Source organism: Argentina silus (assembly GCF_951799395.1).
Source record: "Argentina silus genome assembly, chromosome: 7".
In the NCBI taxonomy this organism is placed as follows: domain Eukaryota; kingdom Metazoa; phylum Chordata; class Actinopteri; order Argentiniformes; family Argentinidae; genus Argentina; species Argentina silus.
The window spans coordinates 7268341-7295703 of NC_139661.1; the positions used below are offsets into that span (position 1 = coordinate 7268341).

The following is a 27363-nucleotide window of genomic DNA, read 5'->3' on the forward strand; positions in this document are numbered from 1 at the left end:
TATTCCAAACTGTATCACTGAAAAGAGAGCCTATCATATTCGACATTTTGTAGCTACGATGATATGATAGGCTACATTGTAGATTTCTTTTCCAGGAGACACAATCGTATTAGAAAATAATAATAGTAATAATAAAAAAAATACATCAAATTTAAATAAAAAATGAAATCATTCTGTTACATGACAGGCGTCAATAGAAAAGCATCTTGCATTTTTATTGAGTACAGTAGTAGGCTAGGGATATCCGAAATAGTAAGGGGATAAGTAGTGCTTGATCTACCCAACACCCCCACCTTGAGTGAGTTTATAAAATGACAGTTGGTTTAAAGAAAATAAATAGCTAAGATATACTTTTTAATATTGCCGAGGTCTTACCGACCTTACATCATTCTCTACAGCCACCATCCTTACATTTGCAAAAACAGCACATTCTTAGAGCTATGACTTGTAGGCTAAGCCCAATTCCCTTTGTATAATACATATCTTATGAAAATTAGATAGTTATGACAAATGAAACATTGCATTAAGAGTACTCTAGATAACCTCATCCAAGTAACCATTAATACATAAAAAAAAAAAATAAAGACAGATAAGTTATACATGCATGAATGAATGTGACAGCAAGAGAGAAACATATATTGAATGTCACTATTACTGTTACTGTAATTACCCAATCAAAGCTCTGACTCACTTTTATGTTTGGATGTTCCTCTAGGGAATCTTTAAGGATCACCTGAATGCAAAACTAAACTTTTGGGAACCAAACCAGAACAGGGGATCCGGGCAACAATTGATCCCTGCCAGGATCCAGGACACATAATATGCAGTTTCCAGTTGGGGAAGAATATGACACTGTTTAGGGTAGTATTTCTTTATCACTATCCGTATTGTCCGTATTACATTGAGTGGTAGAAAGCATAGCCCAAATATCCGATCGTCCTAAGTGATCTTACCTTAACTGCGTGGCCTTTAGCTGTGTTGATATTGATGCGAGACACCAATCTTACCAGACAGCCGTAGCATGTTGCCAACACTGCAAAAGGCAGCAGGAACCCAAAGATGAATAAGATGAAGTTTATGAGAAAATACACTTTTGTGAGATTCTTCTGATGGATGGTGAGATATTGTGTGTCACTGCCCTCCTCACTGGGTGGAATATGGACAACGTAGACAATAGCTTGTACCAGAAGAAGCAGCCATACTCCCCAACATAGCTTTATGACTCCTTACATTTCATATGAGAGCCTCTGTTGAAGCGGACTACTTTTACATATCGATGAATACTGATGAGTGTGAGGAACATAATACTGCCATCGAAGTGTGCACTGAGAATGGCAATCTTGACATGGCACAGAAACCTTCCAAATGACCAGTGGCTGCCCAAGGCAAAGTACACAGCCGTCATGGGAGTTGTGGGATTAGCTATGGCGTCACTCAGGGAACTGCAGAAAGGTACCATAGTTCCACTGTGGTATGCGGCAACAGAAGACCCACAGACTGAAACTGTGATCCTCTGTGGCTCAGTTGGTAGAGCATGGTGCTAACAACGCTTAGGTTGTGGGGTTGATTCCTGCTGGGACCATATATACTGAAAAATGAGGGAGGAGGGAGCCAAGCAGAAAGACTAGGCAAAGGAACACAGTGATGGTCACAGGCTGAGACATACAGGCAACAATGATGCTGCTTGCTCCTCTCTCTCAGAGTGGCGTGGTTGGGGTGGAGGCTGTAGTGGGCACTGTAACAGGATGGAGATCGAGGTCCATAGAGGGGGCTTCATCCGGCTGAGGGGGGCTCTTCTTCTGGGCCTCTAGCTTCTCTGTCAACTGGGTGTACAATTCCTTTACCGGGTCACTGCCCTGTAGGCACCAGGAAAGCACACAGACAGAAAGTACTGTATGAGAATACAGCTTGCTTTATAGATGGAGTTCAGGGTCAAACCACCCATGACTTTTATAACTATCAAAGGCTAAATACTGTCAAGTATGAGTCACAGTTTAAAAATGGACTTCCTTTATGATGCTGATGTTCAGAGGCGGCATGGAGGGACACACTGTGATGTGTATGTATATATAGATATAGATATAGATATAGATATAGATATAGATATATAGATATATCTTAACACCTAAAGATAAACATAAACAATTAAGGCTGGTAAATAAGTTAACACTCATTTTGTATATATATATAAAATAAAAAAAACTCTGTCTTCTTCATGTTGAACACAATGAGTGTACTTCAATCACACAGGTGCACCTGACCTTTGTATGTAGTAATATTGTACACAAAATATTTTCATACACAGTACTTAGTATAGATGTACAGATGCTATCACAGTATAGATGCTATCACAGTATAGATGCTATCACACCTTGCCTTTCCTGCTATCACACCTGCGTCCCCTGTTGCAATAGACCACAGCTGCCAAACCCTCAGAGTAAATTTAACCATTTCCTCACAGCTATATGGATATGTTTATGTCCCAAACTTGGTACGGTTGTCTACATCCATGAATCATAATTCTATTATTTTATTACAGACAAATATTTTAGATTAATGTGATGAGTAGCATGAGCTCTAATGAGACACTCGAAAACTGCAAAATAGGACACAATCGGACACAGTGTTTATGATTAGATTTAAACTTTAATAATTGCAAAAATATGAAAAAAGGTAAAAGGATTTTAAGATTTCATGCATAATTCTCAATGTATCATTCCATGCTGTTACCAATAAGTAATCATGTGTCAAACAACCTGTATTTTTTAACATTTTAGATGAGAGAACTTACCAATACTAGTAGAACACACAGTCAAACTCACTGCATGAGTGTGACTATCTGTCTATAACATATATGACACTTCCTGCAAGAGGCGTAGACTAGCATCACTCAAAGAAAGGAATAGAGCATTTTCATTATAAGTAATGAAACCCTCAGCCAAGGGCGTAGGAGTGAGCTGGACATCAGGGGGGGGACATCCACCCCCGCTCCCAAAAAATCTTCCCCAGGGGCACATGCCCCCAGACCCCCCTCATGCCCAGCTGATCCCTAAAGAGACTCGCAGGAAAATCATGCTTGCCCATCAGCCACTGTCGATCTGCACAGAAAATCCCTTATCCAAAACCCTTTAGAACATTTACATATCAAAACATAAACATACAACCTGTTTATTTATTTTGTAACTACTTCTTGATAGTTTTTACTTTACAATCATTACATTTCATTTTGAACATTGTATTAATGTTAAATAGCCAGCAGGGTTTGGGCAAATTTCAATTCGGCCTTTTCAATTCCATAAATTCCGGAAATTGAAATCCCATTAGGTCATTGAAAAAAAGGCTTTCATTTTCAATGATTTTTCTATACTATATTTAGTATCTGGGTATACTCTATGTTGCAATAGACAGCAACTCAACTCTGTGTGCTCTTTAGATTTTACTGTAAATTTTAAATAAAAAGTTTTGAATTTGAATTGGAGTTTCAAAACACTTCCCGAATTGATGCTCCGGGCCTGATAGTCAGATACATACTTACAAGTATTAACAAATGAGGGCAAGGAGCAAAATTAAGTGTACAAACACTACTACAGTACGTACGCTTTTTTTAGTCATATCTCAAGATAGATGCGCTCAAAGACTGGATGTGGATATGTTTTCCCTGTGCTCAAATATAACGGAGGGAGTAAAATCAGCAAGATCGTGGCCGTCCTGGTCATTTGTTGCAGGTTCCTCTTTGAACATGACATCAAATGTCTTGAGAGACTTACGAATAGCCTTGACAAAGTTGTGGGAGCCAAAACAATAAAGCAATGGATCTAGACAGCAGTTTGCTCCAGCCAAAATCCAGGAGACATAGTATGCTGTCTCCACCTGCAGGAGAAGCCTGCAATGACCTGGAAAATACATCTTTACCACAACAGCCACAGTGCGAATCACATTCAGGGGCATAAAGCATATTCCAAATATCACCAGACACATGGCAATCATTTTACGTGACTTGGCCTTAATAGCACAACCCTTAACAGTGTTTATATTGATGCGAGACATTGATAGTGCTAGCCGGATATAGCAGCCCACTGTCACTGAGAAGGGCAGAAGAAACCCTAAGAGCAGAATGAAGTTGATGATGAAATAGACTTCAATGTGTTTTCCCTGATGAATGCTGAGACATTGTGTGACATTTCCCATTTGGCTTGTGTCCAATAAGGTGAAACAGCCAATCGCTTGAGCCAGCACAACCAGCCAAACTCCAGCACACAGTTTGTGAACAAATCCTTTTTGTTTCATACTTGTTGTTTTGTTGAAGTGGACAACCGCTACATATCGATAAATACTGATGAGTGTGAGGAACAGGATACTGCCAGAGAAGTGGATGGTCAGCAGAGCAATCTTGAGCTTGCACAGAAAATTTCCAAACGGCCAGTGACTACCCAGGGCAAAGTATACTGCCAATAAAGGTGCTGCTGGGATAACAACAGCATCACTCAGGGCCAGATGAAACTGCAGAATGGTACCAGAGTTCCACTGTGGCATGCGAAAACAGAAGACCCACAGACTGAAACTGTTGAGGAGGAAGCCAAGCAGAAAGACTAGGCAGAGGAACACAATGATGGTCACATGCTGAAACTCTACCACACAGGACTCAGAGACACTGGTGTTGGCTGGGCTGATGTTCAGAGGCAGCATTGAGGGACACACTGTGCTGTTCATTTTGGTATAGGAGTCACACGCAGGGTGTAAATCGTCACCTTAGGAAGAAATAGAGTGGAATTTAAGGGTTATTGGTCAAAGCCGACCATGAGTAGTCATCAGTAGGAGTTGTTATTTTTTTAGCACACAGACTTATCCATAAATACGTATTTTTGGATGTTCAGTGGAGTCAGCATATCCATAATTTCCCTGAACAGAATGTAAAACTTCAAACTGAAGAGAACATATCTCATGAGTCAAGCCTATACTACCAAGTTTAGTTATAGGCCTACCTTTACCAACATCTGATTAAAGCAGCTTCATGCTAAAATTATATATACATAAATTAATATACTGTAGAAATAAATTAAATGTTTATCATAATCCAGATCAAATTCAGAAATACAAAACTATGTCAGCAATACGTGGGACAAAGACGGATAATTTTATGATTGCGATGTGTAAATTAACTTTAAGAAACACTTACTGAAGCCTGCAGTCCAGTGGAGACAAGAGCTGAATGACGAACTTGTTAGACTTCGCTTGACTTCTACAATAGGAGATAAACTGCATAGTGTGGTCGGTTCTTATAGGTATACAGAAGCGGAAGAGTTAACCCCACATCAGGACCGCACATCATGCCGCAGCTTATTTCACACAGTTAAATGACAACAGGTATGACGTGTACGCAGCCTCCATTGTTTAATTTACACATATGGGACATTCTTTAATTTACACATATGGGACAGTATTTATGATAGACTTATGATTTGTTGCTTTTGCTGATTGTTGGATTTCTTGTAAAAGCTCAGGGTTGATATATTTCAAAAATCTATACAAATGTATTCGGCAGACAGACTGATCAAAAAGTCGGCGTTTAATATTCGTCAATATTGTTGTTCTTTTTCTGATTAGAACAGAATCATTGTTGATACATTTGAATACATTCAAAATTCTTGCAGTTCTCCAATTACCATGGTGACTCCATGATTATAAACCGAAGCGATTGTCACTTGTTACGATTGATTCCATCCTAAGAAGTTGTCCACTGCAGAGGAATGACGAGCCTCTGATTCATTTAATCGTCTTGAACAGGTACAGTGGAATGACATTTAATCATTATGCAAATTGAGCAATCTCTAACCAAATATGTTATGTGTTTGTAATAAGCAATTTATTCAACGTTGGCAATTACTTTTTGTCACTGAAGAAAGACATACAGACAAATGACATCACATTCAAATGCTTTTACAGTTTAAAATGTTCAATTTGTGGAAACTGACCACTCCACCGGCTCCAACAAAACCCTCTGACAAGCCCCTGGATTGTGTGAAGTGCATTGGTAAAGCACTATTACAGCCCAGCTCAGACAAAAACACAATAGTAAGACAGCCACCCAATAAAGTTCGAAGAAAACAGGTAGGGTCACGTCAACCGGAAAGTAATCTGATAACTAATTAAATACATTTAATTTAATTCAAATGTAAAATATTACATTAAAAAACATATTCTGTTTTATATTTTTCTAATGTAGATAAGATGTACTATAAGAAGCAGGTCAGCATGCTTGAAGCCATCGTCAAAGCATGAGAATACATCAATGCTCTCCATTGATCAACGGTACTGAAAAGCAAATTCTCTCAGTATATAATAGACCAAGAATAATCCCACCTGATTAAAAGCAAGTGCTAAAATGATAATAGATATTGATTCAAACTGTGATTTATGCAAGAAAGACATGACAAAGAATCACAAATGATGTGTAGCATGTAAATGACTAACATTGTAGTTGTAGTAACACTGTTGTACATTAGGGTGTGTAGTGTAGAGTGTGGAGTGTAGGTGCTTGCAGATGGGTTCTAAGTGTGCCAAATGAACAGGACGGGGACAGTCAATGTTGAGAAGTGGTGTAAGGGAGAGCTGTCTGAATGGGACAGGATCAAGAGTTCCCAACTGTCAAAATCCTCCAGAAGACCAAGTGCAGCATCACAGGTGAGGTGGTGATGACCGCTGTTCACTCACACTCCAGTAACTTCTCGCAACTAGCAACTTCTGAATCTGGGGGGAATGAGGAGAGAAACACATAATTGTTTTGTCCCTTCCTTTAGAGCGCCAATGTCTCTCGAGCTGCCACTGCAAAGACACAGCGTTCTCATAATTCAAAGGCAGGCACGCTACAGGACACCCTGAGTCAGCTAAGAGCTGATGATTCTGATGTGGAGAGCATTGAGCTGAGGCAGCAGGGGAAACCATTCCATATGAGGAATGGGGAAAAATGGTACAGTCCAATACATATAGTATGGAAACGTATTTGTGTATCATCACTAACAACATAGCATAACATTTCTAAGTGACAAATTGTTTAATTTATCATGACATAATAAATCCCGGATTAACACATTAGTCTCTCATCAAATTGTCTCTCAGCAAACCTCCAGAATAATCATTCAGACAACCTGTTCTTATGTTCCAGTTTGAAGCCTTTGAAACCAGTTGTCCAACAGGGGCCAAGTATATCTCAGTGTGCAGGCATAACTCCAGGTAAAGTCACAATGTACACATATGTATTTTCATATTGGTATCTATCCTTTGACATCATTTGACACCTCTCCACCTCAGGCAATGTTAGGGACGTGCAAAACAAATACCATGAGAGTGACGACCCAGCTCCTGTGTTCAGGCGCTATTATGAGGTGATGCTTGAGGAGCCACAGAGGAGACGTCAGGAGAGGCAAAGGCAAAGACTGAGAGACCTTTAAGCCCCTTTCACACTGCCCATGTAAACGTCAACAAACACAGATGGACAGCGCACACTTTGTTTGTTGTCGTTGGTTGGGAATTGTATGGGCAGTGTGCAAGCACCTTTAAACACTATCACAATGTCCTAACTGGATATGCATATCCACAGGATTTCTCATCAAGCATGATGTTGTTGTCTCTCCATCAGAACACCCAGGTCTGCCCCCATCTCAGGAACTGTGACTGAGCGTTGTGGAGGTTACAGGGATGAGCCCCGAGACACCTCAACATCAGGCTACTGCTTACAGGTGCCCTGCTGCTCACCAGATTTGCTCCACCTCCAGCTGGAGGGTCTATGTCTGCAGGGGGAGTGGGGGCAGGTTGACAAGAGGTGGAGCTCACTACCTACACGACGCCCAGTGAGGTACATTTACCACAAGAGCATGGTGTCAAATGAGTCTATTGAGACTGTTGGGTGTGTGAGTGGTAGGAGCATGGAGGACACAGCTACAGAGGACAGCGCTAAGGATGCATCAGACTCCTTCTTCATTACTAAGTGGGATCCGGGCCAGCTTAAAGTGACCTTCACACCTAAGGACACAAATGGCCAGTCAGTAAAGAAATCCCCTACTTAAAGAGATGATCTGTTGGAAAGACTTAAGAATTTAAGAGTCTGTCTTTTATTCTTCATGTCACTCTACTGTGGCATGAAATAAACATTTAGATTCATCTTATTTCATTGAGTGCAAGATCAAATTGCTTCTTTTTGCAAGGATATTTGAGGACATTTTGAATCAATACTCAAGTCAGAATCAAAGCAGTTGTTTTTTCCAAAATACAGTAAAAACAAGAAAATCATAATCATTAACGATTTCCAAATAATTATTTTATTTACAGCTTGCTTCACCACTGACACAATTCAAACAACATAACAGTACACACTGACATTCAGTCTAGATACATATGAAAATATACTTTGCACAATAATTAGGCAAGACTACATATTTATAAAAGTAATAATTCCCACAGAAAGACAAATTGGCCACCGGATTACAAGTTCTCAAAGCTGGAAGACTGCTTCAAAATGGGCATTAAAAAGAAAAGAAACATAGAAAAACTAACTAACCCTTGACCAGAGCAACCATAAATGAAATGACATTTTTGGTGTTATGTTCTCTTCTCAGGCTGTTTTAGGTCTGAGGTTTCTTGAACTGACCTCAATTTCCTACATCTGCATAATTTCTAAAAACCAATGGTGTTCTTTTGCTGCTTGCTCCTCTCTCTCAGAGTGGCGTGGTTGGGGTGGAGGCTGTAGTGGGCACTGTAACAGGATGGAGACCGAGGTCCATAGAGGGGGCTTCATCCGGCTGAGGGGGGCTCTTCTTCTGGGCCTCTAGCTTCTCTGTCAACTGGGTGTACAACTCCTTTACCGGGTCACTGCCCTGTAGACACCAGGAAAGCACACAGACAGAAAGTACTGTATGAGAATACAGCTTGCTTTATAGATGGAGTTCAGGGTCAAACAAGCCATGACTTTCATAACTGTCAAAGACTAAATACTGTCAAGTGTGAGTCACAGTTTAAAAATGGACTTCCTTTATTTATTTACCCTGTAATCCAGTGGATTATTTATTTATGTGGTATTTACCTAGCAACACTAAGCATTATAATTTATCCATTATTTGGTGAATAAAGTCACCCTTTAGTTTTAAGAAGAGTTTTAAGAACCAGACAATTGGGAACCAAATCAATTTCCCATTTAAAAGGACATTGAGTAAGTTTGCTATAATCACAGACCATGTTTTAACTACAATAAACAATAGCGGGGTTGTTGAGAGAGCCCACCTGTTTAGGAGGTTCCAGGGTTTTCACAACGGTCTCCAGACACGATGGAAGCACTTTATGGTGAAGATGCAGCAACAGGCGCAGGGCATGTCTGTGGACATTCTCTTTACTGGAATACAGCACAAACACACATATGTGAATGAGTTATGGGCTATATGGATTAGAAAGGCTAGTTATTACACCGTTATTATATAATTATTACACCATTACATTACAGTATTCCAAAGCCAACACAGATTTCAAAGGGTCAAGCATGCGCATGCAGAAACCTTTCTAAATGTTTTTCTAGAATTCAGTATTAAGAGATATTTTGAAGCGTATTTTTCCAAGGACACTGACAGACCTGGAGAAGGAGGTGAGGAGGAAGCCATCAAACACTGCAGAGCAGAACTCTTCTGTCCCAAACTCGTCAGAGAGCAAAGTGAGGTGTCCTGTCAGGAGGTGCAGGAAAATGTCCCCAAAGGCCATGTCGTTGTGGGTCTCCACTGCAGGTCGATGACAGGGAGACAGACAGTATTTAGGGTGAGAGGCTTAAAACATCAAAGCACATTTGGTTGGGGTCCATTCAATGACGTTTTGTGACACTGGCACAAATGCAGTACCTACCCAATGAGGGCAGTAACCTTTGCAAGGCATTCTTGTTCCTCTGCTTCGCGATGTGGAGCACATAGTACAGGCCCATCTCACAAGCCACCCTGTTCTCCTGCAGGTACCTGGGGCAGAGAAACACACACATTAATCAAAGATGGTCCTCATTAAACTCATAAAAACTTAAATAAATGAACAATTGCTGTTACAAAATGTAAGAACTTACATCATATATATACACATCACTGAATGAGCTGTCACTATTAGCACATAAACATCTGAGTTGGATTTGAGTTGGATGCATCTACTACAGTAGCATGCTGTTTTTGTTCACTTCCTGAAAGACCCCTTCTGCCCCCCCCCACTTACTTGTTGAAGTTCTCAGGTAGGGTGGTGGGGTAGGTGAGGGAGGTCTTCTCCTCACTGGGTAGCTTCTGTTCTACAGTGAAGGTGTAGTCATCCACAACTACAGACAACATGGCCGGCAGGAAGCGTGTCACCACCTCCACTTCCTGGGAGGAGAAGGACATCAGAGTATGAGTCTCTCTGACAGCCCTGGCCAGTTACAGTGCATGTCTGCCATCTAGAGGTGCTGAGATGAATCATATCAACATAAATGCCAAGACATCAACATGTTGTCACTGTGTTGTACCTCATAAGCAATGTGTAACACAAATGCAAATCAGCTGGGAAAATTTTTTATTGAACATACCAAGAAAAAGGGAGGAGAATGCCTACCAATTTGGGCTCTTTGAAGACTTGGCTGTCAATCATATCCCAGGCACCTTGTCCAAGAGACAGCATTCTCAGCAGCAGCATCAGGTCTGGGCTGTCCTGTTCAGTCACACAGAAAGATCATAGTAGCAATGAGTCTCCACATAATACATGTTGATGAACATGTTATTATTGATTATAATGGAATTTCTTAGTTGCAAAATATCATGATCTTTTCCACCAGCAGGACCCAAGACAAACGGTTGAAGTTGGATTCAGATGCAATGTAATGTCTTACTCTGGGTAGAGCATCCTGGCTCAGCAGTTCCTGCAGGTTTCTGACTGTGCTCAGCACCAGAGTATTACTGGCAAATGGGTCACACAGGATCATGGAGAGGTCCCTGGAAAGTAAACACCCCGTCAAAGTTACATTTTCCCAAAATTCCTAACATTTTGCAACGACAAGCCGTGTCAAATCATACCGTCATCCCTCCGTTTCTAGTAACCCTCACCCAAGTACTTGTTCCTGTCCTTTCTTCACTCCATCCAGAAAACCTTGCAACTCCCGAGCTCGCTTGGCATCCACAAACTTCTCACGGATACAGGCATCCAAGCACCAGGTGAACTGCGTACGACATAAATGAACACTGCATCTGTCAGCTCTGGCACTCATTCTTCCCTGTAGTCAGGGCACATTCCCAGAAGCCATACATCTCTTTGTATGGCTCATCTCATTGTTTGTGGAGCAGTGAGGCTTCCTACCAGAGATTGCTGACAATTAGCAAATATAAACTAAATCCAACTTTTACAGTTTTTCCTGTTCCACAAGACTGCACCACAGTTGAGTTCCGTTCCGTTCTTCTTTCACTATTGATCATACCTTGTGGCAGGGGTCCACTGAGCAGATTTCACTGATGTCCAGGTCATGGAGGGACATGAGCAGCTCTGCGCGCAGGGTGCAGTAGTGGACATTACGGGTGCGCAGGAAGAGTGTCCGCAGGAACTGGAGCACCATGTCGTACAGCTTCACATTCTTCCCAATCATCTGGGTCAGCTTTAAGACGACCTGCATATCAAACAGAGAAAGGATTGGTTAAACCAGCCACAAACATTTGACTCAACTCTCTCTTGTCATGCTGATGACTGGGACTGACCTCTCCTTGGCGTCTTGTTTTGGGCGAGGGACTGAAGAAGTTGTGCAGGATGGAGAGATCACTGCTGAAAAGTGCTGCCTCCTTCTCAACAATATACTGCTTGAGCAGCGGAGAAACCTCGTCACCAAATAGAGCTTGGTTGTCTTGCCAGATCTGCCTTTTCACTTCGACAGCACAGACCTTGTACAGTTCCTTATCAGCCATCACCAGCTTCAGCTTTTTCTCTGGTACCTGTTGGTGATGAAGGTTCATTTTAAAACCAGAGGCATGGCAGAGATTAAATAATTCTTCATAACCATATGTAAATAACTATCAACAAAGATCTACATAGCTCCTAAGTGAATGTTTGGGAACAGAATCTTACTTTTGGTAGATGTTTCAGCACCTGCATAACCACTGGCTGAATGGAAGGCATTTTCACCAAAGGAAAGCTCTTCTCCAAAAGTTCTTCAAGCTTACCGTATCTACAGGGGGATAAGAACCACAACTCCGTTATATCAAATACAAACAATCCTACATTTTGTTTATGAAGATCATCTGGCAATGAAGACCTGGTGTATAAAATACTTTCTAGCTTTAAAAATGGATTTCCCACCGGTCCTCAGCCTTGCCCTCTGCGATAGTGGCGACTCGCTCCATCAACTTGTCCCGAAGCTCGTCGAAGACCGATTGATGAAACTCCAACCGAGGAGTACCATGAAGGTCCAGGAAGGGAAGAGCAGACTGTAGAGTTGGCAACAAGATGCCATTTTCTGACTGCACAAAACACAGCACAGACGGATGAAAGACATGAATCGAGCTAGTATCAGTAACGTTAGACACACTAGCAAGCTGACACCGACATTGACTTGCCAGCTAACAAGAGACAACAGACACATTTGGCAAAAACCTGTCTCGTTTAGCTAGTTAGCAACACACCAACACAGCAATGTGTTGTTGTTGTTGTTGTTGTTGTTGTTTTACCTGAAACTGATCAATGGCTTTCAAAGGCTCTGTGCAGTTGGTCAGAGTTTCTTTTAGATCCTCTCCGTTAGATATTCCAAGTTCAGGAAGTCCCGCAAACATTTTCGCTTATGTGTAATTTCTCCAACTTGCAAGGGTGCAGAATTATACATGCATGTAATTAGCTACACACCATGGAATCAGCTAAAACACAACAATATATCAGTTGACGGTTGATGAATTCACGTTCTTCTCCGCTGTTAACGCACACTTCCTGTCTGAGCAGCGCATTACGTCAACAGTCCGATGTTGATACATGTCTGTGACATTTCGTTCCGTGTTAGAAAGTTTTACATTGCTTAAAAGTAATCACATTCATTATTAAACATTTTACCTATGGCTTTCTAGATTGTTTCAACCTAGACATGACCAGATTTATTTTAAATAAATGTTTGTTGGTTATTATATGTTATATTACTTTGAAGAATATTTAATAGATGTCACAACAATTTCAGATCAACAATAACATTAAAAAGGACATGAACATGAACAAGACCAAGACAATCTTTAATCGTTTTATAATCAGTATAATACTATGGTATTGCTATTAAGATAAAACAGTTGAAAGGCAGCATAAACTGAGATTGTGTAAGAGCCTGTATGGAGGGAGTTTGCAATCAAAGGCACAAACTATTTAATAAGCAAAATGCTGAAATGCCACAACACATGATGAGTCAATGTCTGTCATGACATTGATATGACCACAACTGATCATTTTAGGGCAGCTGTAGGACACAATAGGATGTGGTTTTCATTCATTATTATTTAGGTCATAGCTGTTAAAAAAGGAAATGAAACAATAAATTTGGATAGTGTTGTTGAATGCACATAGCATGCAAGCAACGAATGGCAAACAACATAGTCTAAAAACATAATACAAATAAATTGAATTCTAATCCCTGCCGTACCTACTGTAGAATCCCATAAACATTCCCAAAAGTTGTACAAAACGTATTGTAATATGAATGGTAACCAATAGTTCCGGTTTCAACAAACAGAAGTGTAAACATCCTCAAGTTCATTTGGATATGCCCCTGTAAAACAAGCTGTAAACAAGCTGTAAGCAATACACTCAATTAGCATAACAAAAACAAATGTGACATTGCAATGATTGAAACTCTAGGACAGATAAGTGCACAAGTTGGGCCTGCAGTCAACAATATGGGCCAAATAATTCCCTGAAGTCATGTTTAGATAATGCTGCCACTGCCCTTCTTTCTTGGGCAGTTCGCCACCAGCAGATATCCAGATACGACTAGTAGGAGGAAGACAAAGAGGAAGAGCAGACCAGCCCAGGCCTCTGGACGCAGTGCCTTCCTCAGTCCCACGCTCTCCCCTGGTATAAGACTGCTCAGACTGAGCATGTATCCCAACGCCCAACCAATTGAAGTGTCTCCTGCCTGCACAAGACATCAACAAGAAACAATCAAAGACCTCACAAGCACATGATGAGCATATGGACATAGATTGTATGTTATTGGATATGTCTGAAAGTGTTCATAATCAAATGTTATGATTATTGACATGGCTGCTCACCTTTCTCTGAAAATAGATTCGAGAAAAGGAGAGATCATCAAAGCCATAGCCTTGGAGCATGAGAACCTGGACAAAGACAGAGGCTGCACAGTAATCCTGTAGTCGTTTCTCCTGGTCCGGGGCCTTCTCCAACATCTGTGTGGTGTATGGAGGGGATTAGAAATGATTATTAAAAATTCTTCCATTAATTGTTGGTAGCAAAAAGTAACCGGAAATAAGTGCAGAGGAAGCTCTATGCCGGTAACTGAATTGAAGGCACTGAAAATTAGATCAGGTCTCTTTTCACTGAGATGGAAATTCTCTGCAGTGCCTGCTACCATCCAGGGGATAAAGGAAGGCAATCAAGGTGTACTCTGCCAAAATTTCATCAACAGCTAAATGGTGGAAATTTTCTTCCCAGAATTCACCATTAGGGAACCTGTCCAGCTCTAACAAAGTTTGCCTCAGCTGCTGTAACACGAGATGAAGGCCTACTGTGAAAATGTGCTTCTGAGCAAGAAAAGCATTGTTACCACTCTATTATATTAGATAAATGATCCAAGAATAGTCTGAGTCCGCTGAGACCAGCTGGAGAGTACAGCACAGCACAGCACCTTGTCAAAGCTCATGTTGCAGACAGTCTGGGCGGCTCCTTCCAGAAGAGCGGGGGATGTGACCGTGATGCCAGTGGTACGCTTCAGGAAGGAGTGTGTGTAGTAGAAGGCAGAGAATGCCTGTGGAGAAGACAGAGATTGCTCAATCAAGCCGTTGACATGAGCGCAATACCCAGGGGATTAGCCTGTCCAATAAATCTCAGCGGCTGTGGGCTTTTCTACCTGCTTTGGTCTCAGTTAACCAAGCTCATGAATGAAATGGAACAATAGCCTCTTTTGTTTTGACCGAAAGTCAGCCGCAGCTTCAAAGTCTACTTAAAAAAAAACACACAAAAAAACACAGAGGAATGGCCTGAAAGACATGCCCACCTTACTGTTAAAGACGTAGGCTGACAGTGCTAAAGGATTCCCCCCCCCAAAAAAAGAAATACTAAGATACTAGATTTGAGTGAAATGGGATCTATTCTGTTACCAATGAACCATAGATCTCTAAATCTCTGTGATCTCTAAAGTGGAAACCCAGGGAAGATCTCACCATGAAGCTGCCACTGACGTTAGGTTGAAAGACTCCATTAAAGGAGCACTTGGAGAACGAGCACTTGTTGAAGGAGAAGATCTCGGACATGTTGCCAAGGCAGTGTTGGTAATGCCCAGTTCCCTGGAGCTTCAGGTAGTCCTGGGGGTTGTAAGGATTTGGTTTTTGGTCTGCAGTACATGGAGAGTCAAACACCTTGTCCAGCTTCATGGACATATTGAAGCCTGCTGGATAACATGGATGTGACACATGGAGCCCAGTTCCTTGAGTCTGAGTGAGAAGAGATGAAAAATATGTTAATACTGGTTCAGTGACATTCTGATGATAAATGACTGTGCAAAAAGAGTAAATGATCCTATCATTGTTCTCGTGTTCATTACCGCATGGGTTTTGGTTTGTGTTGTAAATTCAGTACAATCAGTCAGCTGATCTAATAACACTGTGTCTTATGACGTCTGTTACCTTGATCAAGTGAGCCAGCAGTTTGCGTAAGACCTGGTCCCTGCCGTAGCACAGGAAGCTCTGCGTGTAGAGGTGGTAGTCTCGACCGTAAAGACGCAAGTCCATGATGTTACTCTTGTCCTCCACCATGTCTGTGGTCTCAAAGGTAATCTGAGTGGAGGCCCCTCCGAAGTCCAGAGCACCCACCGTCTCCTTGCCAGTACCAAGCCAGCGGCCCACAAAACCATACTAAATGACATAAAATAGGAATGAAATTAGGGAAATTAGGATTGGGGGGGGGGGGGGGGGGGGTTGAGGATTGTCTTGAGAAACAATGATGCTGGAAACATTGTAAATCACTCAAAATCACCATTGCTCAGAATGACCATAATTCCAAACCATCTTTTCTCACCTTGATAAAGTTCTCTAGCAGATAGTTGACCGTGACCCAGCCATACGCCCCCTCCTCTTGCCCACTCAAGATGGTTGCCCCTCTGAAGTTGAAAGGATAAGTGCGCAATTTGCTACCCACTTCCTTCAGTATCTCCTCTGACTCTTTAGGGTTGGATATACTGTAGGGGAGAAAGAACAAATAGGGACAGAGTTAAGACTATAGCACTACAACCAAGTCAAGCAATATGTTCATATTGAATTACATTTTATAATTCACTCAAAAGATCACATTTCTATCATTTCATAGTGTATGGCCCATGCTAATCTAATGTTGTCACAGTGAATCTCTACTCACTTCAGCAGCCTCATACCCGCCGTAGCTCCGAGATAGACTGGGGTGAGGCGGTGTCTGGCTTTGGGGATGTCCTGAAGGGCCTGTTCAAGACAGAGTTCAAGACTGCGCCCTGCTCCCCCACGCTCTCCTGCATAGCTGGATATCCCTCCTCCTGGATAGAGAGGCAACATGTACTGTATGATTTCTGCAAAACCTGACTTGGTGCTGACCTTCCCCTATCTGTTTCTGTGGAAGGATATGCATCTTGGAGTGTTTCTATAGAGATATGCCCAACAGAAACCATACTTAAGAAATAGAGGAACATTTGAACAGGGCATAGGAAGGGCATCAATCCATAATAAAAGGAACTAGAACTTCCAGAGAAGAATCAGACAACACCAAACTCTTACTCATCACTTTTGTAACAAGTGAGAGTTCAACTTCCGAGCATCTTTCCAGCCAATGCTGACACAGGAAGACTGTCTGCCTGTCTGACCCTAACAGCTCATGCTCAACTCCATATAGCCTGGCCCAAACACCTAGGCACTTCATGTAGTTCTAAATAGATTGAATAAGTATGAATACTATGGTAATAGCACCTATCTTGCCCTCTAATAGGCTAGGTTTACATTTTGCCGTACTGCTTATCAGAATCAGAATCAGAATCAGAATCAGAATTCTTTTATTTGGCCAAGCATCTTTGCACATACAGGAAATTGATTTGGTGAGATTGGTGCATGGGACATAAAAAACAATTTAAAAAACAATATATAAGCAAATATTGATTAAAATATGATTAAATAAAAAAAAAAAAAAAAAAGGAAAATATTAAGAAAATAGTTAATGCCTATTCCCTTAAAAACTAGAGAAGTGCCTATGGTGTAGTGGTATGCCCTCTCACACACTCAGAGTGCCCTCTCACCCTTCACATGACACTCGCTGTGCTGGGTGACAATGCCAGTGCCATTTTGTTTATCAGCCGGCCACTTGTAGACGTACATGGCAGTGTGTGATGAGCCTGCGTCCAGGACCACTCCATACTGAAACAGCCAGAAAGAGGTTTGAAAAATAATAAACAACAACATACAAGCATAGTAGGACTAATGATTAAATCAAGTTACAGTACTTGCGTGGCAATACTAAAATCACTTTGGGTTTTATTGTGAGGTCTGTTAAAGTCAGGGGAAGATATCAGCTGGAAGAGATTATATAGTTTACTGTATGAATCGTTATCCAAAACCTTTTAGTAAAGTACTGATGATCAGAAAAATGTATCTTACGAAATATTCCTATTCAAAATGGACCTCTACTAAATATGGCCATTCAAAATGAATTTGAAGTGGCTTTGAGGTGTACGTAATGAAGGCATTCATGTAACAATGAGGGATAAAAGAGAATTATCAGAGTAAAGGCCATTACTACCTCTATTATCTCTCTCTGTCTCTCTCTTTCTTTCTTTTCTCTGTCTTTTAGCTGCCTTTCTCTTCTTGATTTGTATACTTCTGTTTGAGGTAGGGTTGGGTTTTGAAGTTGGGTTTACACATAGGACAAGATGTTGCATGTCAGTAACACTGTTGGTCTGCCTGTAAAAATGTGGGCTGTTCACACCAGGGCCATCTCCAATGGCTGAACTGAATGTTGCAGTAGTTTCATCACGTCCCAGTTTTAATGTCTGTCTCTTCCTCATGGCAAGTTCAACTTATGACCTTTCATCTTGCAACATGCAAACATGCACACATTTGGTTTAATTTCTACAGTATGTTCTTGCCTATGTAATGCATAATTGATAAATGATGTGTACCGTTTACAGTTTCCTGTATGGGTTAATAAGCTCCAGCTCCACAAATTCTGCTTTAATTCGATTGTTAATTTGATTATTGTTTACTTTATCTCCTTGTCATGTGTACTATGTTATTCTGAACGATGATCTGAGCATATCCACACAAAACGTCAAGGTGTATAAGCAGTTTAGTTTGGGTCTGGTTTTTAGGCGGAAATTAGTCAAACAGGGCATTTAAGAGGTTAACCTCAACTTGTGGTTGTGATAATGATGTACAAAAACAAGTCTGCAATGGCTTCTTTGAAGGCTGGCGCAAAACACATACTAAGGACAAATAATGTCCTGGGTTTTGTCAGGTTATAAAAAGCAATCGGGATGCACTGATGCAGCACTGTGCCAGAGGGCTATGCCTATCATCACCACTTCAAGGTATTACACCTGTTCCTTTGTGTAATCGTTGTCAGTCATAAAGGGAAGAAAAAGACTCAACCTAATTATAGTTTAACAATGGTCTCCCAGAGAGGATGGTACTGAACAGTTCAAGCAGATGCGTTTAAAACAAACAAACAAAAAAAACCTTTATAACCTACATGAATTATAGGTTATGATGGCTTAGTGTTAAAATAAAATAAAGGACAACATGCCAGCTTTTTGACAGAGAACTGTAGCATGCAATCTTGATGTTTAAAATGAAAATGTGAGTATGATACAAAGTAACAAATGTTCCAGCTACATTATTTCCGGTTGAGCATCATTGTGTGAGTAAACATTGACCACAGGTGTAGGAAACCAGAAGTAGACCGTATGAACAAGTAAGATTACAGAATACACTAAACGGTGCCATCATTGTATTCCTTTCATTTTTTTTCTCAAAAAATGTCAAATTATTTTCTCATCGGCCTATCAGGTAAGCCATGATACACACATATACGCACAAAACAAGTACTTACAATTGATAACAGGTAACAAGCGCAGGCCTACCATGTATTCTGGAGGTTCCCTCATGTCGTCAGTCGGGATGACGACCAGTAGAATTCCCGCTATCCCCAGGAGCAGGAGGACGGCGGGAGCTATCACTTGACAGTACTGGGTACTCATGTTGAGGCTGGCGGACTGCGGTCGGGTAAGTCGCTGGTGCCAGCAGTCATAACAGCGAACCCATGCATGAATAAAATGAAAGGCTTGGGTGTGCAGATGTGGGCTTGGCCAGAGCTATTGTCCTATCAACACATGACTTCATTGCGCGATATTTCTTTCACTGCACCATCAGTTGTGAATATTTGGACCGTTGGAGAAAGAAGAATAAACCTCAACATGAAAAAAGTGTATTGAAGTGCTAGGCAATGATCTCGGAGAAGACATTGTTGATAGATTTTTTAGGGAAGTGGTAATGTTATATTTGTTTGTTTGTTTAAAAAAAAAAAGAAAGTAACAACTTGAATAGGTCTATTTTTTGTTCGAAGGGCAAATAGTGTTGAATGCAAGAGTATAACTATTGATTGTAGTCGATATAACCTTTGTTCAGATCACTGGATAGGCAACTGAACCCTGTATCCAAGATTAAACCAGACCTTTTCCTCATGTAGGCCTGTTACTTTCCAGTTGAGTAGTTAATGGTTTCAGTTCCGTGTTTCACACTTATTCTCTTGTCATTCACACCCACTGCTCTTTGCACTTTTAGCGATGCCGGGTGTTTTTTTTACGAGGAGTAAAGGCAGAAGATTGCCAGCCATATCTGAAAACATCGTGTAATGATGCTCTGGAGTTGGCAGATGTGTCATTGCCACTGGGTTTAAAATAAATAAAGTGGGAGCGACACACACTCACACGCACGCACACACACACGCACAAACACACCACAAACACACACACATATTTGGAGACAACGTGGAGACATCAAATATGAAGATATAACACTTATCTTACACACACATTCAATAGAGAAAATTTCACTGTGTGAACATATTCTCATGAAGAGTTTTATCCGCTATAAAATTCACCCTCTTGTGGTATAATGCTGTAATCACAACCTGTTTTGTCTGTAGACATGTTTTCCTGAATACCATGGTTAATTTCTGACATGGTATTACTGCAGAATGTCTATTAGGATCATTCCAAATCTGTAAAAGATAAAATGCAAGCTGTATATAATGTGAATATTTTCAATTCTCTGTAGGATATGCCCACTGTAAATGTGTGCACTTACAGAGCATGCTTTTTAAACTCATGAAAAATATGATTCATTGTTTTCCCTGGAAAATAAGTTCAGATCTCTAGTTCTTATTCAAACCAGTGGAGGGTGCTACTCCCACACACATTTGCATGAGACAACCAACCAAGCATACCCTCCGTGACCTATGCTGTTTGCTTTGAAAAACTATGACTTAAAACAGAGTAATTGTACCACAAAGAGATTTCAGAATCCCTCCACACCTGAACCAAGCAGTAACCCATAACCCATATCGAACTGTCTTGACTGTTTGTTGTCCAAATCGTCCATCAATATAGTATGGTGACCTGTAGGTTAAATGCAGCTGTCGGATGAATACAAATTGTGCCAATAATTTTGCTTATCTGCCTCAGATGTCAAATGATTCATTTTCAAAGGAGATTGATTTTCAGAAGAACAATGAATGGTACACCTCCCACAAAGCCAGTGACCAAAGGGTTGTGTGTGTGTGTGTGTGTGTGTGTGTGTGTGTGTGTGTGTGTGTGTGTGTGTGTGTGTGTGTGTGTGTGTGCTGAGGTTTCATTTGGATGAAAAGTTGTGCTCTTTTGTCAGTCTTCAAAGGCTGAATGAAAGTGTTTAGATTAGATTGGCATAGCAATTTATGAAGATTGTATTTGCATAGACTTAATAAACCCATTGGAAACATACACTGTAGGTAAGGTAGTCCTTAATATTGGTACTTATGGATATTGCAGCTTGTTGATGGACAAGAGATCATTGAATTGAGTCTTACCTTTGTATTTATTTATTGGGGGGGGGGGGAATTGTAACATTTTCAACCATTCCAATTGACATAAACATGGGCCCAGCGTCAACTATCTATTTCCTGAGTGTAACTGAATGCATGACTTTGTGCAAAGGGAATTCTGTTTTAGTCAAGAGGGGCCCAAGTTGCTTCAAAGTATGTGTCTTGTGTTTATTGTACAACAGAATATGGCCACATCTCCCCCCATGGTTGCTGCTTCAATTTGGCCAAGAGTGTGTGTGGTGTTCATGCCGAACTGTAGATGACACTGGAGCTGGAGCCATGCATTGGGAGTTGGGTGAGGGGTGAGATGCACGGGTGTTTGATTGCCTGAACAGAGCAGGGGGACACAACACAAATGGCACAGAGGTGAAGAGGTTAGGAACATAATTCTGAAATGCACAGATAAATCAGGAGTGTCCAGGGCCACTGCAGCAGGCCCCTGGTCCAACCACCTGATGTTCCCTCTCCAAACACACACACACACACACACACACACACACACACACACACACACACACACACACACACACACACACACACACACACACACACACACACACACACACAACACACAACACACACACACACAACACACACACACACACACACACAACACACACACACAACACACACACACACACACAGTCCCTTCCCCCGGACCTGGTACCGGAGCCCTAAGGACTTACACAGGCTGCTGCACACTGGAGGGCCAGGGCACCGGGAGGGCATTCACACCTTGTTAAGTTTTACAACTTGTGCATTTGTCGGTCCCAGTCCTCTATTGCCCCTGTGACTGAGTCACTCCTTTGATGTGACCTTCTCCATAGAGCAGGGTGATGGAGAAAGTCAGGGTGAAGATTTTCCCTTATAAATGTGAATGAAGCACGCCCTGGGATTGCATATAGCATCAACAAGTGACACTGACAAACAAAGATAGACTTTTGTGTAAAATAATGACTTTGTGCCACTTAAAAAGGTCTTAAATGGCTTGAATTCAATCAACTGGCTGTAAAAAATGCTGTAGATACAGTTTTCTAAGTAACACACAACACATTTCAGTAAAGAATATACTGGTAGGTAGTTTGATTGCCCATTACAATGATTTGATGTCATTGGGGCAGACTTTTACCCATCGTCACGTACAAGTGTTGCTTCCAACACAAGAGGGAACAGCACCGTACAGCTATTGCATGCCAAACATAAAGCCATTGAATTACTGTGACATCTATAGGGTTCATCACGACTAAGTCTACTAATCTGTCAATTGCATGCAGGAATTTATATTGAAAAAAGCTGTTGTATGGTACACGTTCATAGTCGCCATGTGAGACATGATGTCAGTTGCGGCTTGCATGGATTGCTTCACTTTTGTTCCGAAATTCTTTCCCTTTTACCTGTACATGAGAGACTGTTGTAAATTGCATGAAGGAATGCCCATTGAAGTGATTAAAGGAGCAGAAAGCAGGTGATATTTTAGAGTGGGGGGTACTTGGTATGTGAAGACTGACTTCTTGAGCAGGGAAAAAAAAAGAGTGAAACCCCAGCCGTGTTTAGAGGTGAAAGTATGAAGCTAAAGCCAGTGTGTATAAGACACCTCTAATCCTCCTGCACAGTGCCATCCTTTCACGTCTTCTACTGTTATTTGTGTCAACCACTCATCACTCACACATAGCAGAGTTAGGAATGGTATCCTGGTCAAATTGGCCTCCGTAAAAAGCAAGCCTTTGAGACAGAGCGACGGAAGGATTCTGAGGTCCCCCCCCCGACCAGCCAACAGGATCAGGTTTCCCCAAGCTTGTTCTGGGAATGGAAGGCAAAAATTCCTGTCGTGTAAGCAAAAAAAAAAAAATCACTATAATTTAGGTAATTGTTTTTTCTTTTCTTGTGACATGGAGGGAGATGTTGGGGTAAGAAGGGGAGGGGAGCATACCTGAAACAGTGTTGTACCACCTTTCAATATGAATGACTTTTCTTGTCGGGTCTGAATGCGGGATTAAATCTTTTGAGCACACCTACTTTGTAGAACCTGAATGTGAAATAAAGGCAGCTATTGTCTGGAGCATTGCTCACCCCCAGGGTCCTCACAGCTACCAGGCTTCCCAGCCACCTAACACACTCTCTCAGCCTGAACCGGCAATTAGCCGGCCAAATCAAACCCGGCGGTCAGGACTAATTGTTTCTAACAGGTCTTTGTAAAAGGCCATGCGGTTTCCCATTCAGGTCAACTCCCTGGCTCCTTGTGTGTCAGATAGGGGAGGGCATCGTTCCACCCGGGAGATAAGCCAGAGTTTTTTTAATGCCCCAAAGTAGACTTAATTTTCACCTTCCTTTCACGGTTCAGGTGCACTTGTGTATTGAGGCAGTCAGAATTTGCGGTGGGAGGGTTGGGTGAGGAATACAGTACCTCACAGGATGTCATTCATTGGCGGCTTCCTCCTTTGTTGCCGTCTGTGTAAAAGGGTGTGGATTTGAACAAAATCCTGTATTCTAGTCCTCTCCTCTGTTCCTCTGACTCGGAAAACTGTTGAGACTTGAAATACGTGACTTCAACAAAGTCGTTTGTGTATCAGATGTGTTTTTTGGAAAGGGTTTCACTTTTGATTGTGTGTATTTTGATCATTTTAAGCTGGGTAAAGTAGTGTCTGTATGCTGCTGTATAAGCAAAGCTGCTCTGTGCTCTAGGTTTATAATTTCATGTCTCATTTTCCAAACTATCTGCTGATAACGTAGCATGATATGCTCTCGCTGCACCAGCTGACACTTTTCAGACAGTGTAAACAGACTACTTGTGTAGAGCTGTCTGTCTGTTATATGATCACTGCTACTGAGCTTCAGCAGGAGGGATGATTTAAAACAGCATTACTCATTGTTTATTCGAGGTATATATATATATATATATATGTCAAAACATGGATACGTACAATGGTAGTACTCTTCAATCATATCATCATATAGTTTGAGTATGGCCTAAAGTCGGCATATCTAATCATTTTGATGCTAAGATTTTTTGAATTTTGAAAAATATTTTTTTCTTGCATAATCAAATGTGTGACAGGCACATTCACGTAGGCAAACGTCGTTTTCATACTCGTAATGTCAAAACCTAGATGGATGGGAGATCGTAGATCTTCCGTGGCTGAAAATGAGTCAAAGTGATAGCTAGTGTAAAGACAAACATAGCTAGGGCGGGTCCCGGAGTCACAATCTAAAATCCCTGTCTACAGCCTGCCTAAGAAGGTGCCCCTCAGTGCAGCTTCTGTTTTAATTGGAGTGTGACAGGGTACACTGGGAACTATGGGGGGGCCCAGTGATGGACAGGCAGAGTTTCCCCCTGCTGTGGACCCCTCTGTCTGCAGCTCAATCTGACAGCCCCAGAGAGAGAGAGAGGAGAGAGAGAGAGAGAGAGAGAGAGAGAGAGAGAGAGAGAGAGAGAGAAGGAGAGAGAGAGAGAGGGAGAGGGAGGGAGGAAGGGGGCGCAGAGGGAGTGGTGGTGAGGGAGGGAGATATTTTCTCTGGAATGTTGGGAGCTATCAGAACTGACATGTAACCATAGCCATTCTCAAATCTTTGTCTTTATCTCTGTGCCTGTTGACTAGTCCATCTGTTGATATCTACCATCTGAACCCCAGCACCTTGGAGAGAGGTGCCTCTCTGTGCCCTCTACCTGCACCTACTCTGTTACTCTAACCAGGGGAAAAAAGATGGGAAAATGTCATGTTTTGCAGAATGGGTCTGTCAGGCCTCTCTTTTCTTCAGTACGGTGGCCTACATGCAAAGCTTTCTTTCATTCATGACGTGGTGGGTGCCATTAGGAAAAAGCTTTTCAACGTAATGAAACACCTGATTCGCGGCACACTTAACTCCTGCATGTGTGCTTGTGTGAAAGGAACATTACATTTGACATTTAAATTGTAGTTATTTAGCCGACGCTTTTATCCAGAGTGACTTACAATAAGTACATTTGCCTAAAGTAAGTGAAAACAACAACTATGTCACATTTATCACAAGTCAGACTTTCGATAAGAGTAAGTGCCACAAGCAGTCACGGTGCTAAAGAAAGGAAAGAAAACTATTGTGAGTGTATATATATTGTTTAGTCATGTAAAAGGAACTGTATTCTAGTTCCTTTTACATTACTTTAAGGTTGGGTCTTTCCCATTCATTTTCCGGCACCCACTCGTGCTTCTTTCCTGGCCCCATCGCTGATTAATCCCCACACAACCATGGGTTTATTTGATTACACAGTGGATGCAGCGTCATTCTCCAAACATTGATTGCAATTTCCAGAGCAACCTTTCCTGTGATTTTGATATTTCAATTTCAACATCCCACGAGGCCTGATAAGACCTTTGTATAAAGTTGCTCTTATTTCCACGTATATAGCAAACAAAAACAGCTTTAGTTCTATTATTGTACTATGTAATTACTAAATTACTAACAACAATTAATACAATGTTGTTACTGGAGTCATTACAGCGTGCTACGACACAGGCATAGAGCAACAATGTTACACGTTATCTCACTGCATACATGCCCAGCTCTTGTTTGTTTTTCTCCTTGCCCCGTGCTCGTCAATGACAACAGAATCATGTGCATCCTATCACCCATAAGATAAAAGGATGGTCAGAACAGTTTTAGAATGCCAACCCCCTACCAGCAGTGGTGTCTGGTTTGAGCCAGGGACAAACACTGAACTCTGTGATTCATTGATGGTATTGTGTTGCTATTTTTGATGTGAAAGCGACCTCTGTGTTCCCATCCCACTGAGGGGTCCTGTAGCGACTTGCTGGGAGAGAGGGCTTGACGCTGGGCTGTGCAGGTGAGTGGAAACAGGAGCTGCACTTGTGTTTTTCTAAAGAGTTTAAGTGCTGTCTTTGGAAGTGTCCTGTTACGCTGCTCTCTCTGTGACCCTCTGACCCTCCCCCTGCATCAAAGGTAAGCCAATTACTTCCATTACTTTGTGTGCCATTGTCAATGGAATTGTAAGCTATTGATTTGCACTGGCTTCTGAGACCTGTTTTCTAAGCAGTAGGTCATTTTCTTTTACCCCTGATTCGAAAAGAGTAGTAATCTAATTTCCTTTTCTGTCATGACGGTTAACCTCAGTTAGCCACCCTTGGTAAGGACATCCCGAGAACAGTACATTTGATAAGAAATCACATAATCACAGGTGAAATGTTTTTACATATTGTTTTTCATATAAATGGAGTTGGAAATTGTGTGTTGGAGTTGGTGCAGGATTAGCATTCAGCTGAAATACCGAAATCCTAGTAATGCAACTCTTGAGTTTGAACATAAACATCCATTTTTTTTTTTCTGATTACGTTGACACTACCACCTTTCTATGCAACCCACCCCCCACCCCCCACCCCCCCACCCCCCAATTCTGGCAGCCGCCTTCAACCCCTCTTTAGGGCCATGTGTCACCAGCCCTTGTTTGACTTTGTCATTATGTCTGGGAAATATGTGACTGATGGAAGGCTGAGAAGGCTGTAAGCACTCGTCCACAACACTAGTGGCAGGGGGAAGCAGCCCTGCGTGGCCTCTGAGATGCAGTGTTAGATTGGATGTGAAGAGGCCTTTGAGAGGGACACTGGGGCTGCAGAGAGCAGAGATGTGAGGAGAGATGGACGGGGGTCAACGCCAGCCCTCTTGGAGGGTCACAGGCAGGTAAGACCCAGGCATTGGTTGACCCAGGACAACCAATGGTTCTCACAGGCAAGCAGGCAGAGACTGCTGCTGACCACAGTTCACCCACGTGAACAGCTCCTTGTGGGCTCCTTGTGGGGCCCCCAGGACAGGAATATCACAGTTTCAGATACGGTCTAATTTCAAATATCAAGTATTTCTTAGATTTACTCTGCTACTCTGAAATGAGAGAAGGAGACATAGACCTAAATGGACAATGGAATGAAACGATACGATGTGAGTTATAGCGATTTGAAGTTACCCATCAGACAGACAGACACGTTTTTGATGTAAACAATACAGAGTATAGAGCATAGGGTCACAACAAGAGAGAATAGCCTTCTACTCCCGTGG

The 27363-nt window shown here is 41.7% G+C and overlaps 3 protein-coding genes and 1 pseudogene across 4 annotated transcripts; all 4 read right to left on the reverse strand.

Moving 5' to 3' along the window:
• Nucleotides 1-729: 729 nt before the first annotated feature.
• On the reverse strand, nt 730-2451 carry LOC310806989 (P2Y purinoceptor 2-like; annotated as a pseudogene). Its single transcript has 3 exons — nt 2394-2451; nt 954-1513; nt 730-750 (listed from the first exon to the last, which is right to left on the reverse strand). The product of its transcript is annotated as a P2Y purinoceptor 2-like (transcript).
• Nucleotides 2452-3630: 1179 nt separating this feature from the next.
• LOC310806990 (lysophosphatidic acid receptor 6-like) lies at nt 3631-4710 on the reverse strand (the record flags this gene model as incomplete). The annotated part of the gene is made up of 1 exon (XM_083673269.1): nt 3631-4710. One exon carries the CDS (start codon nt 4708-4710, stop codon nt 3631-3633), a length of 1080 nt encoding a protein of 359 aa, XP_083529395.1.
• A 3582-nt stretch (nt 4711-8292) lies between these two features.
• On the reverse strand, nt 8293-12940 carry nelfb (negative elongation factor complex member B). The gene is made up of 13 exons (XM_083673105.1): nt 12693-12940; nt 12325-12485; nt 12094-12193; nt 11730-11960; nt 11456-11641; nt 11088-11200; nt 10874-10976; nt 10600-10695; nt 10231-10373; nt 9880-9986; nt 9617-9758; nt 9274-9382; nt 8293-8870 (listed from the first exon to the last, which is right to left on the reverse strand). Exons 1-13 carry the CDS (start codon nt 12792-12794, stop codon nt 8712-8714), a joined length of 1752 nt encoding a protein of 583 aa, XP_083529231.1. The 5' UTR covers nt 12795-12940; the 3' UTR covers nt 8293-8711.
• Nucleotides 12941-13273: 333 nt separating this feature from the next.
• LOC310807599 (ectonucleoside triphosphate diphosphohydrolase 2-like) lies at nt 13274-19486 on the reverse strand. The gene is made up of 9 exons (XM_083674129.1): nt 19325-19486; nt 17486-17603; nt 16585-16735; nt 16249-16408; nt 15858-16085; nt 15396-15665; nt 14861-14980; nt 14268-14402; nt 13274-14131 (listed from the first exon to the last, which is right to left on the reverse strand). The coding sequence occupies exons 1-9, from the start codon at nt 19439-19441 to the stop codon at nt 13922-13924; spliced, it is 1509 nt and encodes a 502-aa protein (XP_083530255.1). The 5' UTR covers nt 19442-19486; the 3' UTR covers nt 13274-13921.
• Nucleotides 19487-27363: the final 7877 nt, after the last annotated feature.

Excerpts from the sequence above, each read along its gene's own strand:
- LOC310807599 (XM_083674129.1), bottom strand. The coding sequence starts at position 19,441 with ATGAGTACCCAGTACTGTCAAGTGATAGCTCCCGCCGTCCTCCTGCTC. Across the intron at positions 17,604-19,324 it reads GGGAACCTCCAGAATACATG|TATGGAGTGGTCCTGGACGC; the intron begins GTAGGCCTGCGC and ends TGGCTGTTTCAG. Across the intron at positions 15,666-15,857 it reads TGCTGGCTCACTTGATCAAG|ACTCAAGGAACTGGGCTCCA; the intron begins GTAACAGACGTC and ends CTTCTCACTCAG.
- nelfb (XM_083673105.1), bottom strand. The coding sequence starts at position 12,794 with ATGTTTGCGGGACTTCCTGAACTTGGAATATCTAACGGAGAGGATCTA. Across the intron at positions 12,194-12,324 it reads GAGGGCAAGGCTGAGGACCG|ATACGGTAAGCTTGAAGAAC; the intron begins GTGGGAAATCCA and ends ATCCCCCTGTAG. Across the intron at positions 11,201-11,455 it reads CAGTGGACCCCTGCCACAAG|TTCACCTGGTGCTTGGATGC; the intron begins GTATGATCAATA and ends TGTCGTACGCAG.